The 16,092-nt window shown below is 51.1% G+C and overlaps 1 protein-coding gene across 2 annotated transcripts; it reads left to right on the forward strand.

Moving 5' to 3' along the window:
• Positions 1-10,580: 10,580 nt before the first annotated feature.
• Positions 10,581-15,856, forward strand: CITED1 (Cbp/p300 interacting transactivator with Glu/Asp rich carboxy-terminal domain 1). Of its 2 annotated transcripts, none has more exons than XM_054579549.1 (3): positions 10,581-10,703; positions 14,604-14,728; positions 15,261-15,856. In XM_054579549.1, exons 2-3 carry the CDS (start codon positions 14,669-14,671, stop codon positions 15,786-15,788), a joined length of 588 nt encoding a protein of 195 aa, XP_054435524.1. In that variant the 5' UTR covers positions 10,581-10,703; positions 14,604-14,668; the 3' UTR covers positions 15,789-15,856. The 2 variants fall into 2 exon arrangements, with proteins under 2 accessions (XP_054435524.1, XP_054435522.1); XM_054579547.1 differs by lacking the exon at positions 10,581-10,703 and adding an exon at positions 11,121-11,234.
• The last annotated feature ends 236 nt before the right edge of the window (positions 15,857-16,092 follow it).

Genomic DNA, 16,092 nt, shown 5'->3' on the forward strand with positions numbered 1-16,092 from the left:
TACAGGGAATAGGAAGCATAATTGATAGGTACAAAATAGACAGGGGAATGTTAAGAATAGTATAGGAAATGAAGAAGTTGAAGAACTTATATGCACAACCCATGGATGTGAACTAAGCAGGGGAATTGCCAGAGGTTAGTGGGGGTACCAGGTGAAGGAGGGCAAAGGAGGGAAAACTGGGACAACTGTAATAATAGTCAATAAAATACACTTTAAAAATCCCTCCTGCTGCTGTGTAAAGAACAGACTGTAGAGGACAGGGCACAGGGGAGCAAAGAGACCAGCCAGAGGGCTGCAACAGTGATCTAGGTAAGAGATGACAGTGGCTTGGACCAGCATGGTGGCTGCAGAAGTGGTGAGAAATGGTTTGGATCCTGGGTGTATTTTAAAGAGCGAGCTGACAGATTTTGCTGATCAGTTGGATGCAGGATGAGAGAGAAAAGAAAGATGAAGACAAGGTTTTTGGCCTGAGAAACTGGGTGAGCAGAAGTGTCATTTACTGAACTTGGAAAGCTGCGGGAGGAGGGGAGACAGAGGACAGGTGCCTTATTTTTGGCAAGTTCAGGAGAGAGGACTGGGATCACTCCTGGAACCTTAGGTCTCAGCTAGATTGCTTGCTGGTGGGGGTGGAGAGTGCGTGGAGAAGGTCGAGGCAATGAACATATTTTACTGAGTAAGAATTAACAAACTGTACCAGGCTTCATGTATATCTGCCCACTTAACCTTCAGCGAGCACAATATCAAAGCTGAATTTCATAATGCAGCATCCAAGTCTGGCTCCCGTGACCTCAGCAACTCGATCCTGTTCTATTCTCCTAGTTCCCATCAATGTCTTTGCACGTACTGTTCCCAATACCTGGTAACTGATGGCCCTCACCTCAGAAGTCACTTCTTTCTATCTCCCACTTGACTTTATTAATGTCTGCTCTTCTCTCTCTCCCATCCCCATCTGAGGTCTTGGGGAGTACAGCAGGGCCAAGCAGGGGCTCAGCTCACATATGTGGCCTGAAGGAACAACTGTGTAGGAATAACAGCCAGCCCTGGTGAGCCCACCCCAGTGGGTCGGGAGGCCCGACTTCCCACACAGTCATATGTGACAATGAGGAAAACAGGGCCAAGAAGGTGAAGTCAGGCTTGGAACTGGACTCGGATTGGAAGGCTGACTCCATCCCCCAAGCAGCAGAGAACAGGGGTCAGAGAAGAGTAATTACTCACATGTGTACAGCACTTGAGAGTTTATGGCCACAGACATTATCTCATTCAACCCTGGCACAACCTCATAAGGTAAGTATTCTTATTTTCCCCACTTCACATGTAAGGAAACTGAGGCCCAGTGAGCTAAAAGTCACTTGCCCAAGGTCACACAGCTAGGAAGTGGCAGCCTCGGGACTTGAACCAAAGTCGACCTGTTGGCAAATCCTCATGCTCTTGATATCAGACAAGGCCAACGCCTCCAGCTGGCTGGACAACCATTTTCCTCTCCCTACCTATCACTACTGTGTTCCAGCTGATGGTAGCGAGAACTAGCTATTACCCATCCACTCAGACCAGGCAAGGCGGGGGCCGGAAAGTCCAGGATTCAAACATCGCAGGGAATCATCCATATTCAGAACTCAAAAGGTAACACTTGGGAGAGGTTTGAAGAAAATGCGTGGAAAGTGCAGAGAGGCTGTGGGAACCTTCCTCCCCGAGGAGCTCTTCAGAGGCAAGGCTCACTGGGCCTGTTGAGGGTCTTCCTAGCCCTGAAGAGGAGGGACGTTCCCTATCATTCCCCCAGCCCAAAGCCCCTTAGGGAAGTCTCTTGTTGGGGTCATGCCTTCTTTTCAGGAGGGCGCTGAGCCCTCCCACCTGTCGGTACAGTTCCACTGCTTCACTGACTCACATCCCCACCGCTTAATGCTGCTTCCAGATGGCTGGTCACTTATGCCTTCACCCCACTTTGGGCCCTTTTCTTTATCATTTGATTTCTTTTCCTTGCCTTGTTTTCTTCCCAGGCGTGCTCTCACACTCTCTTGTGCTCTCTTGCACTCTCTCTCTCTCGCTTTCTCACATTCTCATTTGTTCTTTCTTTCTCTCTCCATTGAATACACTTCTTTCTGCTCAGTCTGTCTGTCCCTTTCCCCCGAGTCTAACGAGGTACTCCTATACAGTACTAGTTTCCTCCTCTGTAACAGTGAGAGGTCAGATGAGGTCATCTCTCCAGTCCCCACCAGCTTGGACAGTGAGCTTTGAGAGAGGCAAGACCTTGGAAGGGAAAGGTAGCTAGAGAGTGGGAAAGAGACTCCAGCAGGACTGGATTCAAATTCCAGTGTCCTCACTTGCTAGCTATGTGACCTCGGCAAGGTCACCTCACCTCCCTGCGCTTCCTTCCTTCGTCCATAAAATGGGACTGATAATAATAGCGACAACCTCACATGAGGGTGGAGAGGCTGTGAGAATTGATCTTGTTCATGAATGCGAAAGGTCTTTATAGACTATAAGGGGTAGGTCTCAGCAATTGTTACTTAGGAGGCAGTGTGGCCTGCTGGTCCCAGAGGCTCTCGGACCAGTCTGCCTGGTTTGAATCCTCAGCCCAAAACATACAGGGTGTAGATTGTTGGCAAGCTAACATCTCTATGCCTCAATTTCCCTATTGGCAAAAGAAGAATGAGGTAATAATAGTACAGCAGGTCCTCAAATAACATCATCTCATTCAACATCATCTCATTATAATGTTGATGAGAGGCCATAGAAACTTAACTCATTTATATCAACTAGCCTACAGTAAAATTGGTTTCCTTATACATCATTTCGCCTACAGTCCAAGAGCCTATTGATGACATTAAATGACTTACTATACTGGCTTAACACAAGTTTTTGTGGGGATTAGATGAGAGAGCCAGTATGGAGCACTGAGAACAGTGAGAGTCTGTAACCTAGTAAGTGCTCAGGAAATGTTACAATTGATGTTTTTAATCAGAGTTAGTAGGAATAAAACTCTCCTGAGGTGGCTGGTGTTCTTAAATGGTGCAGGGCCACTGCAGGAACCTACCCTGTGTGTGCTGATCCAGACTCAACCCTTTGCAGGACCTCTGAGTAAGCTTCTGCGGGCTGTGCCCCACGGGGAGGGTGGGGGGCGGCACCTGAAATTCAGCTTGTGTTCCTCTTGCAAAGCCATGTGCCCTGGGGTGAGGGTTGTGCAAATCCCAGAGGGAACAGCACCTGTTTCTGACTGGCCCTCCTGAGGAGGTGCCTTCTTGTGATTAGTACAAGGAGACTATGCGTGCTAGCTGAGGGGCATTGGCTTTGTGTCAAAACAGGAGAGGGACGTGGGGTAACTGGCTTGTGGTCCTCTCTTCGTGGCTGACAGTACAGTCTGCAGCTTGACCCTCTGACCTCTAAGATACTCTAAGTCTTCATTCTATCTCCAGCTGTGATCGCTGAGGCCCAGAGGGACAAGTCTCTGTGCAAATCTGGAGAAATAGTTTCAGCCCACCAGGTAGTACATGCAAAATAAATCCTAACCATGTTCACATAGCCATGTTTGTGTGAGCTGACCGCAGACCCAGAGTTAAGGGTCAAGAGAGACAATAGGCGCTATTGGTCCAAGCTCGGAGACTTATCCACGCCAGCAAGGTCTCTGATTAGTGGAATACTGGGGGATAGATGATGAGTGGGAGTTTGAAGCTTCAGCTGTGATGGGATTGGGAAGCTGGGAGGGCAGGACCCCAGAGCCCAAGAGAGGTGAGTGCAGGGTAATGCTCCCAGCATGGAGATGAGATTGGGGGTCAAGGGGCCGCCCTATGGCCTTAGGGTTGGGGTAAAGGGTGCAATTTCAGCCTGATGCTCCAGCAGGGCCAGACTAAAATGGCTTCATCTTTTTAAGAACAAAGTAAGCTGAGAGACACTGCACTGGCCTAAGATGGTGGGTGACAGAAAAGGGAACGCAAACAAGACCCCAAAGGCCTGTGATCTAGAAGAAATGAAATTAAGGAAGGCCTGGTGTGCTTAAGGCCTAGTCAAAATGTATTTAGCAAAGTGAGATGAGGCCCTTGTCGCTCCCTGGCATGGGGAAATTTATGGACTGAGGCCCCCTCACACTGCCCTTTAGGGTTTAAAGCATGTGTCCACCACAGTCGTGGGCTGGAGGGGCTGGGGAAGGGAAAGAAAGGGAGAGCTGTGGTGGAAAACCAGTGTCCTGTCCTGGGCCCTGAGGAGAAAGCCCCTCTCTGTACTGGTGGAGAGGGGCAGGGGAAAGTTCCCCACAGTTTGGCCAAAAGTCATCCTGCCTATTGCTCTTTTTGACACAACCTCACACTTTCTTTCCAGTCCTATATTCCTGGCTGTGTGCAAGCTATTTCCACTTGGATGTTCTGCCAACAGCTTAAACTAAACATGCTTAAAGCAGAGTTTCTCTTCCCCCACAAAGCCTCACACCTTCCCCAAGGCCTCCAGCTTCACTGCTGACACCCGAACAGCCCAGGGCCTGGCCAGCCTGGATGCTTCTTTCTCCCCTACCCCAGTACCTCTCGCTCTCCCTGCCTTTGAACCTTGTGCTCTTCCCTGGGTAATATTTTTCAGAGTCACCTTTGCCATACCCAGGCTGCAACCCTCTCCCACTCTGTACCTCATCCCTGGAGATTCCTGCTACAGCCCCTAACTGGGCTCTGGACTCAGAGTCTCTCCCTCAGCCGGGGCCATGCATACGTCCTGGCCACATACATTGTCCGTTTACTGCAATGGGTATGGTGGAACATCCATTGTACAAGAACAAGAAGCATAGACACAGATAATAGAGGAGCAAGGAGCCTACTGGGGAGAGTGAGTCAGACCTGGCTGTGAATCCCAGATCTGCTACTTACAAGCTGTGTGATCTTAGGCTTGTTATTTCACCTCTCAGTGCCTCAGTGCCCTTATCTCTAAAATGGGGTTGACAGAGTTGACCTCCTAGGATTCTTGTGAACTTGAATGCTCGAAGAAGGGAACACAGAGAAGGGGCATACACTAGAATGACATCCCCCAAAAGCTACAGTGGGCAAAGCCATGGAGACTGTCCCCAAGGACATGAAAGGCTGGGTGGCCAGAGCTGTTTGTATACATTTGTGTTTTTATCATTATGTATAAAAACAGGAAATCGAGTAGGGAATCAATTCCACTAGACCCAATTCTTGGCCCTTGCCAAACTTCCCCCACCCCCTTGTATAAACAGGAAATCAAGGCCACAATCTACGAAGCTGACTGGAGTGCCCAAGGATGCCCTGATATCTCTCCGTTCTCTTCTCAGTTTTCTGTTTCTCAAGGCCCTTTCCCCAGCACTAATCCTGTCCCCTCTCTTCTTCGTCTTTCCTTTTCAGTCCTCCTCCTCCTCCTCTTTTTTAACACAGGAGCAGAAGCTAGTGCCTGTCCAAGCCCGCTGGCCTGGGGCAGAGGAATGTGGCCGCTCCCTGGGCGCTGGGTGGCCAGGCCCAGGCGCTCACTCTCACTCGGGCTGGCAGTCGGCAGGCCAGGAGCTGGGGAGGCTCCGGCACCTTGTTCCGAGGGGCTGGAAAGCACTACAGACGTTAGCTCATCACTCCCTGGCAGAGGCCCACCCGTCTGCTATTCTCCCTAGCATCTTCCAGATGGGGAAATGGAGGCACAACCACACTCAGTGTGGTTGCAGACTTGCAGGATCCCAAGGGGCCTTCTGGGCAGGGTCTCCAGATGAAGTGAGGGGGAAAGGCCATCTGGACTTCCCCAAACATAGTTGCATTGTATGGGGCAAGGGAGGATATGGGAATGAACTGTGGTCCAGACTGCGGTATCTGAAGGGGGCACCAGGGAAGAACGGGAGGGTGGTAGCAAGGATGCACCTTCTTCTGAGCACCCACACATGAAGGGGCCCCCAAAAAGCTGCAGCTTTGCTCAGTAGCCTGTTAGAATGACTCACCACTCTTTCCTGAGACATTTGCCTCACCCATTACCTCTGGAGTAAGAGGCAGCCTAGATCTAGTCTACACGGTCAGACACCAAAGAGTTAACTCTGATTATGTTGCCTGGCTTATTATGTTTTCCTCCAGTGCTTTTCTGTTATTTCCAAATTCTGTGCAGGGAACAGTTATGACATTTATAACCAAACAAAATGTTAACCATTTTTAATTATTAAAAAGAAGCAGCAACTGGAATGTGGTGATGAGCCCTGGGCTTGGAGTTGAGGAGCCCAGGTCAAGCACACTCTCTCACTTGCCGTGTGTCACCTAGGACAAGTGACTTCACCTCTTTGAATCCTAGTTTTCTATAAAATGGACATAACCCCACAGGGTTAGCATAAGATTGAAAGAGATGATGTAGGTGAAAATGGTTTTTAAAAAATGTTTGTGGAACTTTTCAAACATATACACAAGTAAACACAATGAAGAAGGCCATGTATCCATCTCATTTTATCTAGATTCCCACCCACTTAACCCTATCCCCACCAGAATATTTTAAAACAAACCTGAGACATGCTCTTTTTTCCCATAAATACTTCCTTATTGATCTGCTTTTTACATTTTTCATAATTAAAAAATAATACATAATGATTGTAAAAAACTGAAAAATTATGAAATCTTGTATAAAGGAGAAAACGAATCACCCCCACCTCCCAGAGACAACCATGTTTTGGAGTAGCCTATTATTTATTCCATGCACATACAGATATACACTTATACACATAAGTGGGATCCTACTGTATGTGCCATTTGTAGGTATCATTTTATTTTAATTATAAAAGTAATAAAATCATATTATGGAAAATTACCCATAATCCTTTACCACCTAATATAAAAACTTAATATTTTCATATATCTCCTTCTCACTTTCTTTAATTTACATACATAGTTTTAACACAAGTGGGATCATACTGATTATCCACTTTCCAAATTATGAATCTGTTTTAATTGTAAGAAAATAATATAATCATGTTGCAGAAAAATAAAGAAGAGGAAAAGAAAAATAGCACCATAATCCCACTATTCAATTATAATCACTGTTATCATTTTGGTGTATTTACTCCCAATATTTCTTCCTCGCACATACAATTTTAACAAAAGTGGGGGCATACTGTTTATGCAGTTCATTAACTATAAACTTATATTTAATTATAAGAATAATATTGTATGTCATGGAGAAAAGAGAGAAAAAAATCACTCATAATCCTACCACCCCACTGACTATGTTGTTGGTTTTCCTGACCATCGCTTCATTACCCATATTCATACAGGGCTGGAAACGTACCCTTTAATATTCTATTCTTTGTGCCCTTTGCAACTTGGCATCATCATATTTATGCAACTTTGTACCCAGAGTTTCTTAGTTTAATGTTTTGTAGTGAACATGTTCCCATAAATGAGTTGGAAATCTGTTGGTTTGGTTTGTTCTGGGTTTTGTTTTGGTTTTTTGTTTTTTGTTTTTTTTTTTTTTTTGAAGTGTCAAGGTCCCAAGGGACACTTCCTCACCCTGGACATTTAGATTGCTTTCTATTTTTCACTATCATAAACAACTCTGCTCCAAACATTCTTGAGCAAAGACTTATGCTTTTTAGCTTTTTTAACACACATATTGAGTATATGTTTCTGGAGACTATTCTGGATGTTTACGGCTGTCCGGAAAAGAAGTGATCATCTTGGATTGGTCCCTAACTTACTCCTGTCACGTGGCTTAGACAGCCCTTGGTTTTGGAGGGCAGGATTTTGAGAGCAAATCTGCGTTTTCCTCTCCCTCCCCTTCCTGAGTTTATAGACCTCCTTCACCTCCTCTCAGGCTGTTTTTTTTTTTTAATTAATCATTCAGCAAGTATTATTGAATCTGAAGTGTGTGAGCTGAGGCAGGGCTAGGGGGCAAAAGACAAAGAATCAGAAGGCACAAAGGAGCACTTTTTGACCGCTTACTACACAGCAGGCACCAAACAGGCTAACTCCACAGAGTCACTACCCTTGTTCCCCATTTAGCAGATGGGAAAACTAAGGCCCTAACAATGAAGCCACGTGGTAAGATCACACAGCTAGTAAATAATAAAGTAGGGATTTAAACCCAGGCGGACTGACCCCTGAACCTGTACTCTGGACACAGCCTAGATGCTTCCTTACCCTCCCAGGCAGCAAAGTGTAGGGGTGAGGGTATAGACTTTGCAGTCAGCTTAACCGGATTCAAACACCCGCCTCCTGGCTGTGTGAACCTGGGCAAATCTCTGCGACTGCGTTTCGCCTTTGGTAAACCCTGCGTCACAGGTGGGAATTAAATGAGATGATGAATGGAAACGTGCCAGGCCCAATGCCGGTGCACAGAAAGTTCTTGCCGGGTGACCATCTTCGTCCTCTACTTGCTACGCGAGCTCGAAGTCTAGTTGCCAAGTTGGAGAGAAGAGTTCAGCGGAGAGCTCTGAGCTCGGCTGGAGCCGACTAGGAAGTCAGAGATCCGGGGCTTATTTGCAGAGAAATGCAAATGTCTCCTTTGCTCTCTCCCAGCCTCTGCAACTAACCTCCTCTCCCATCTCCCCCCAAGAGAAAGGGGTGGCTTTTGTGCTCCAGAGCTGAGCCCTTTGAAGCCCCTCTTTCCTGCTCGCCGGGAGGTGGACAGTAGAGATGACAGGAAGTCACCAGTGGGAAGACCCTTTCTGGCATGTGGGCACAGAAATGGGGCGGAGGGCGCTCTTTTTTCTGCCCTTCAATGGTCCGGATGGGGGAGGGGATGGCTGTTGAGCAACTGCTCCGGAGACACTCCAGAAGCCCAGATGAACATATGCCTCTTTCTAACAATTGGCCTGGGAGCCATCCAATAGATGGAGGGCGGATTCGCCACCTCCCGGATCCGGAGCCTGCAACGAAGACGCTGCCGCCGGTTCTAGATCTGCTCCCCAGCGGGGGCTGAGGGAGAGGATAGGTTGGAGGTCCAAAGTAGCAACACGCCATTTAAACACCCTGGGTCTCTCCCCTCAGGCAAACACGGAGAAAGCTTGAGGGTGTCTTATATAGGCAAACTCTATAGGGTTTTATGGTCCCGAAAGATCCCGCCTTTTATCATAGGGAAACTGGGTACGACCCACGATCTCTGGGTAAAGTGAAAAGTGCAGCAATGGTGTGGTTGTTACGGGGGTTTGTGTTGGGGTTGGGTGAGTGGAAGGAATGGAGACATGCAAGGCTGGGGAATTGGTTTACCTGGAGTCCAGAGAACTCGCCCCAGCTTCCTCCAGGTGTCAAAGAAGGGCCTTGACCTATCCCTCTGTTTGCTGCCCATCTTTGTGTCAGTAAGCAGTTCAGTCTGTCAGCAAACAGAACTTTGTTCGAAGAGCAAATGCAAGGCACTTGGGGATTAAATAAAGGAAAGGAAAGAAAGGGGGGAGGAAAGGACCTTTAGGTCTTCAATTCCAATTAAGAAGACAGAACACATACATAGTGAATATGCCTTGGTGACATTCCCCCCCCCTTTTTCATAACATTGGGACTTGTTTTAAAAGCATGTTTTATAAACAGTGTAAACTGAGTCGTTGTTGCTTAAAGGGGCCAAAAAAAGGAATGTGGTAGAGGGGTAATCTTGGTGGCCTTCCTGTAAGAGGTGAGACAGAGCTTCTTGGCTACAAGGAACACGAACTGAGATGAAGAAGAAGGCTGGACCTCTTTCCTATAAAGATTTGTAAGATAACATCCCAACGTGGGAACGGTGTGCTCCGAGTGCGAAATATTCTTGCTAGATGTGAAGGATTGTATAATCATAATAAAATAACCTGTCATAGTGGGAAGGCAGGAGGAATCCCTGGGAGCCCAAAGACAAGCTGTTCCTCCCCTACTTCCTGGTCTTTTTGGCCTGCCTCGTGAGTTGCACCTGGTTCTCGAGGGCAGCATATTTCTGCGTCTCATCCTGCCAGCCTCCGTCTGCCCTGGATAACCACAAGAGAGAATACCTGAAACCCAACCCGGCTCAGGCCTTCGAGGGAAGTCACCGCTGCCGGCACATAGGCCCTCGATGAGGCTCTGTCTGGAATCTGGGGACTTTAAGGGGAACGGGGACCCCAGGCTCGTCCCTCCAGCAAGGGAAATGGTGCAGCCCAAAGGGGCAGACAGGCTCCGAGAAAGGCGTGCAGAGAACCCAAATCGTACCCCCTCTCTGGCACCGTCCCTTGTGCGCCCCCTGCTCGAGGTCAATCCCTGAGTTCATAGCTCTCCCCCCAACCCCTCTGAAGCCCTCTCAGGTCACCCGTTAGATTTAGGTCAGAAAACATACACTAACGGCTTTCCTTCGCCTCAGCGAAATTACTAAGTGGAATTTATTGGGCAAGTCCATGAAGGGCAGTAGGGAGAGACTACGTCCCAGGTCCGGGGTCCCGCCAGTTTTAGAAGCACAGGCGTTGCCCAGGGGCTCAGGGTTCGGGGTGCCCATGGCCTGGGCCCGCCAGCCCCATCCCGAGAGCCGTGGCCCGTCCTCTGCGCTGCCGGACCCGCGGAGCCGCTCGGACTCCGTTCCCCAGCCGGCCCTTCGCTTTCACACGATCCGCGGCGACTGCACCAGCTCGAGCGCCTTTAAAGGGCCACACACGCTAGCCGCCGCTATAAAATGTTCCCAGCGGCACAGCTGCAGAAGGGATACGGGTGAGCTGCCCAAGAGGAGGCTCACTCTTCGCCCGGCAGTCAGCCCGCAGCCCTCAGACTAAGGCTCATTCCTGACGAGGAGGGAGAAGGCTAAGGAAGGCACAGCACCCGCTCTGGCCCTGCGTGAGTATCCAGTTCAGATTTTGCCACCAACTCGCCCACGAGCCAGGACATGTGCTAATAATGCCCTAAGCCGGTTATAAAGACGTGGAAATTGAGGGGGAGAGGAAAAAAAGGGGGAAAAGGGTCTGTCCTTCCTGGGATTCCTTGCCGAGGCCAGCCTGCTGCCGTGTGCGTGTGCGTCAGGGCTCTCCGGGCGGCAATGGGGGCTTGAGAGCCGGGTCCCCCGCGCCGGGAAGGGAGCGCGGCGGCCACCGCTGCCACCGCCCCGGAGTCAGGCGCCGAAGCCGCGGGCCGGCGGGCGGGCGGGCGCGGGCCGGGGCCGCTTGGCGCGGCACGGTGCGGCGCGGCGGCGGCGCGGCGGTGCGGGCTTTTCCCAGGCGCCCCGGGGTCGGGTGGCACTGAGCGCGACCGGTTCGCGGCGGCGGCGGCGGTGGCGGCGTGCGTGCGTGCCAGGGGCTGGGGGCTTTGCCGTTTCGCCCGCGGCTCACCGGGCTCCGCGCTTCCCTCTCCAGGGCAGGAGGCTTCGCTGAGGTAAGCCGGGCCGCCCGGTAGGGCGCTGGGCTGGGCGGAGGGGCCAAGGACTCCAGCGGAGCGGGCTTGAGGAGCGGGCGGCGGCCGCGCGGGCCGGGGGGCTCTTGGGGAGTTGTTTTCTGTTTGAAAAGCTGCTCTGCTGGGGGTGGAGGGGCCACCGCCCGCCTGCCCGCCAGTGAGCCGGTTCGCTCTCCAGCGCTCCCGCCTCCCGGCCAGCCGCGCCAGGCGCCCGCTTCTCCCGGGGAGACGGCAGTACCTTTTCTCCCCGCGCCCGCGCTTTCTCCAGCTTGGCGTCCACGGACTTTGCTAATCTCCCGGACCGCATCTGGACGCTCCGGCTCCGGGGCTGCACAAAGCTCAGGTTTCCTTTGGTGGCTGAAGGCGAGGGGGGCTTTTCGGGCCGCGTTTGGGGGAATTGCGGGATGGAAGTTAGCGAAATTGGGCAACTTGCCTCTACTATCTAGTTGACCTCTACTCTCCCCCACATGCACGCCCACACAGGCACGCACACCCGCGCACACACCCCTCTCCTTATAAAACAGCGCAGCGGGGCCCGGCCGCTCTTGGAGTCTCTGCCTCACAGAGCGCTGGACTTGGAGTCAGAAAGACGTGGCTGCGAATTCCGGCTCCGGCACTTTCTAGCGCTGTGACCTTGGGCAAGTTACCGAACCTCTCGGAGCCTATCTCACTCTTCTGGTAGTGGGGTTAGAGCACTGACCACAGGCGGCCCGGCTAAGGGGTAGGCTCAGCCTGCGGCCGCCTCAGATGCTCTGCGGGACTCAGTGAGTGTTGGTGAGGCTCAGGAGTGGCCGCCGCTGGAGCCTGAGTGCGCCCCCGCGCGCGGCCACACCGTGGGGCCAAGACCCCGCTCTCCTGCCCGCCTGTTCGTGCGGTCTCAACGATCGGTTACTGACACAGCACTTGCGGGAACGGACGCTCGGAGCCCTGGTGGCCTGGGTGCTCGCGCCTCTCGTGCAGGGATGCTCCAGGCCGCCCCCAGCTCTGGCGGCTCCACCTGGGATACGGCAAGGAGGGCAGCCGAGCTGTTCGCAAACAACGGGCCTTTAGTTTTCAGGTGGCGAAACTGACTAGTCTGGGTTAGAGCGCGTCCGAGCCAAGCCGCAGTACTGTTTGGATTTTTAAATTTCTCCTGAGTGAGAAAATAGCAATCGGGATGGAGCCATCCGGTTGGTGCTATTTTAACTTTTGGTTCCCCAACAGGTCAAAGAGGAGGCCCCCTTACCTGCTTCTCCCTTCTTTCTTCTTCCTCTTCCCTCCCCATCCTCATCTAGGCGGGAGGGGGCCGCCGGGCCACGGGAAGGTCTGAAGAAAAGGTTGGGCGGGAACTGGTAGCCAGCCCGCGAGGCACCAGTGTGTGAGGAGGCACTTGTTGCACTGGGTTGCCCAGTCGCCTCTCGCAGCCGTATCACAGTGGTCAGCTCTTGGCTTGGAGAACAGTCTGGGACGTTTCCGAGCTGCCAAGTTTTGCCCTCCATCGGGCTGGGTGGCGGAGTGGAGACAGAAAATCGGGCAAGTAGGGGCAGGGATTCCGATCGAAACGCGATTGCCTTCTTCAGACAGATTCAGCAACACTTACTGAGAGCCCACCGGCAAAGACCCAGGCGGGGCTTAGCCAGGTGTCGGGGGAGGGGACCGGTGATGGGAGGCAACAGATCTGAATGAAAACAGGGTCCTGTTTACGGGGCGCTCCCAGCGTGAAGGGGGGAGATGTGGTAAAAAAAAAAAAAAAAAAAGGTCTTCCCCAGGAACTGATATTAAAACAGATACTTTTTTTCTATCTTTTTACCCTCCCCTTTTTGTTATTGTTGCTGCTAGTGTTAATTTCTTTTTTTGTACATTTGGATGCCTGGCGGCATAAAGAAGGAAGGGAAGGAAGGCTGCATAAGAGTGGGGAAAGATGGGCAGAGCCCCTCAACCTTTTTCTTAGGTGAAAATTGCTTGATGGTGAAGGTGCTGGGCTCTGGAAGACACATGGATTAGACTCCTTGTCTTGTGATCACTGGCTTGAAATGTTACCGGGTTACCTCAGAAAAGAAACAGGGCTCCAACCAAGCAGTGGTGGTGGCGACCCAGCAACTGATATTTTTTCTCATGTTTTTTCCCTCACTTCTTCCTTTCTCTATTTTTCTTGCCTCCCTCTCCTACAAGTGGTGCGAAGACGATAAAGAGAGGTAATAAGTGGCCACTTTATAGAAGTGTCTGAACAGATTCTTAATGACCACTGGAGGAGGGATGTGTCAAGGAGAATTCTAGCCTTGTTGGAAAGATTAGAGATGCTTTTTAAGTTGCTGAAGAATCTTTTGGGCAAAATGTATTTATAAATATGAAATTCGACATCTCTAATTCATCACAAAGGCTAGAATATATGAGGCTTTAAAAAACAAGCTGCTAGGAAAATATCTTGAGAGTTTTCAGGTGAGGAGATTTTTTATTTTCTCAGTTGGGGGGTTCTTTTCCCCTCACCCCCTCATCCTTTGGCACTTGAGCTAGGGAATTATTTCTTTGGAAACCAGTTGATCATTCCAGGTATGATTCTGTTGTCAGGCAAGGCCTGTGGGCATAAGAGTGCTAGATCCTGTTCCCAGAACCCTGCTACTTGATAGGAAAGCCATTGAATCACAGTGCTTGTTTCTCTCTGGGAAGAATTATTCGCATCTGTCATTATAGATGGGTGTGGCTGGGCTCAGACCAGCTTCCCCAGGGCTATCTTGGAGGAGGCTTGAGGCAGGGGAGGAAGTGGAGACATTCCTCAAGGCTCTTTGGCTGGGTCAGAGCCCCTGGCCTACCATGAACAGCCTGGCTTGTCTCAGGCCCACACCTGAGTCAGGACTTTGGAGCTCCATGGTATTTGCTTTGGGGACTTATCCCTTCCCTAGGCTGCAGCTTCCTGCTCTCTAGATCTTCCTTGCCCTGACTCCTTCCCACTTTCTCCCAATCTGAGTGGAGTCTCCAGCTCTCCAACCCAGAAGCCAGTGGCCCATGGAGAAAGTTGTGCTACTTAGGCAGGGACATTTCTGCCTTCAGAATCAGGAACAGTACCATCCCACCCCCCACACACACTTGGGGCTCTGAAATCACTAGCATGAGGAAACAGTTGTCGTGTACCCTCTTGGTGATGTGGGTATCTGGCTACCTGGGCAGCACCTGGCCGAACCAAGCACTTTTCCTGCCTCAGGCAAACAAAGTTCCAGCTTAAGCCCCTCCCTTGCTCAAGTGTTCTGTGGTCTTGTGTCTAACCCTGTTACCATCCTTGCCTTGTAGCCTGTGGAAGTGCTCCGCTTCGGGCTTTGTCAGTGCTTTCTTCGTGAGTGAGGCCTTTACCTTTACCTCTTCTTCCTCATATTACAGCACAACAGCTCCAGCTGGCAGCATCACCTTCCACCAGTTTATCCAACTTCTGTCAAGGCTCTGAAATGCCAACGATGTCGAGACCTGCACTTGATGTCAAAGGTGGCACCTCACCTGTGAAGGAGGTAATTTTTGCCATTTTACAAACGGAGACACTGAGACGTGGGAAGATGAGCTGGCTTGGGGCCATGTTGTAGACCCTTCTAGCTGTGGTGTCAAGTGTGGTGTCCTTTAGCAGAGAGGAGACAACAGGGCTTTCTCTGGGGAGAATGAAAGTTTCTGCCTAAATGTACTCAAATCGAACCCACTTGGGTTGTTGAAAGATGGCAGGGCAGGGAGCAGAGAGGCAGAACTGGAACAAGACAACACCATTAACGTGAGACTGAGAAAAGATTAACATGAGACTGAGAAAAGGGACATTGGCCCTTATTAGAATAGTGAGGTGGAGGGAGGGAGATGAAAGCAGCAAACCCACTAAGGGTGGCAGGTGCCAAGCATGAGGACTGAGCTCAGAGCCATGGCAGCAAAAGGATCCTTGGGCTGAGAGCCAATTTCCCAGGGGGCCTCCTTGCTACCTCCCCCCTACTGTCCCCTAATGAAGTGCATGTAGGAGCTTTCTGGGCCTGGTACTATGCTGTGCCTTTCTCTGTCTTCTAGGATGCCAACCAAGAGATGGGCGCTCTGGCCTACTCTAACCTGGGGGTGAAAGATCGCAAAGCAGTAGCCACCCTGCACTACCCCGGGGTAGCCTCGAATGGAACCAAGGCCAGTGGGGCTCCCGCTAATTCTGCGGGATCTCCACCTCCAATAGGTTCTCCTACCACCACCCCTCCCGCTAAACCCCCACCCTTCAACCTGCACCCTGCCCCTCACCTGCTGGCCAGCATGCAGCTGCAGAAACTTAATAACCAATATCATGGGGTGGCTGCTGCCAATCCAGGCCAACCCGGGGAGGCAGGGCCCCAACAAAACTGGGGCATGGAGGCTCAGGCAGGAGGGGCGGAGTCACCCGCTCCTTCTGCCGGTGCCCAGAGTCCTGCTATCATTGATTCTGACCCAGTGGATGAGGAGGTGCTGATGTCACTGGTGGTGGAACTGGGTCTGGATCGGGCCAACGAGCTTCCGGAGCTGTGGCTGGGGCAGAATGAGTTTGACTTCACTGCAGACTTCCCATCTGGCTGCTGATGTCAACTGTCCTAAAAATGGAGGAATAAAGCCACCAATTCTGTTGTAAATACAAATAAAAGTTACTTGCAGAGAGATGGCATGATTGGAGGTGTTTTTCATTGAGGTCTAAAGGTGTGTGGCCTGGCCTGACATCCTTTTGGCAATTCTGAGGCCCCTAGTGGGGTTGTGGGTGGATAGCTGAGCGGGAGCTGGGTGGGATGAGAGGAATGGGGGAGCCTGGAGGGGACTGCTCAGCAAATTCCTGCTGCTGCCGCCACCACCATTATCTCTTCAGGAGCCCTCATTACCCTAAGACCCCAGG

Source organism: Pteronotus mesoamericanus, unplaced genomic scaffold, assembly GCF_021234165.1.
Source record: "Pteronotus mesoamericanus isolate MK-2021 breed Mesoamerican mustached bat unplaced genomic scaffold, CSHL_Meso_final contig_55, whole genome shotgun sequence".
Lineage (NCBI taxonomy): Eukaryota > Metazoa > Chordata > Mammalia > Chiroptera > Mormoopidae > Pteronotus > Pteronotus mesoamericanus.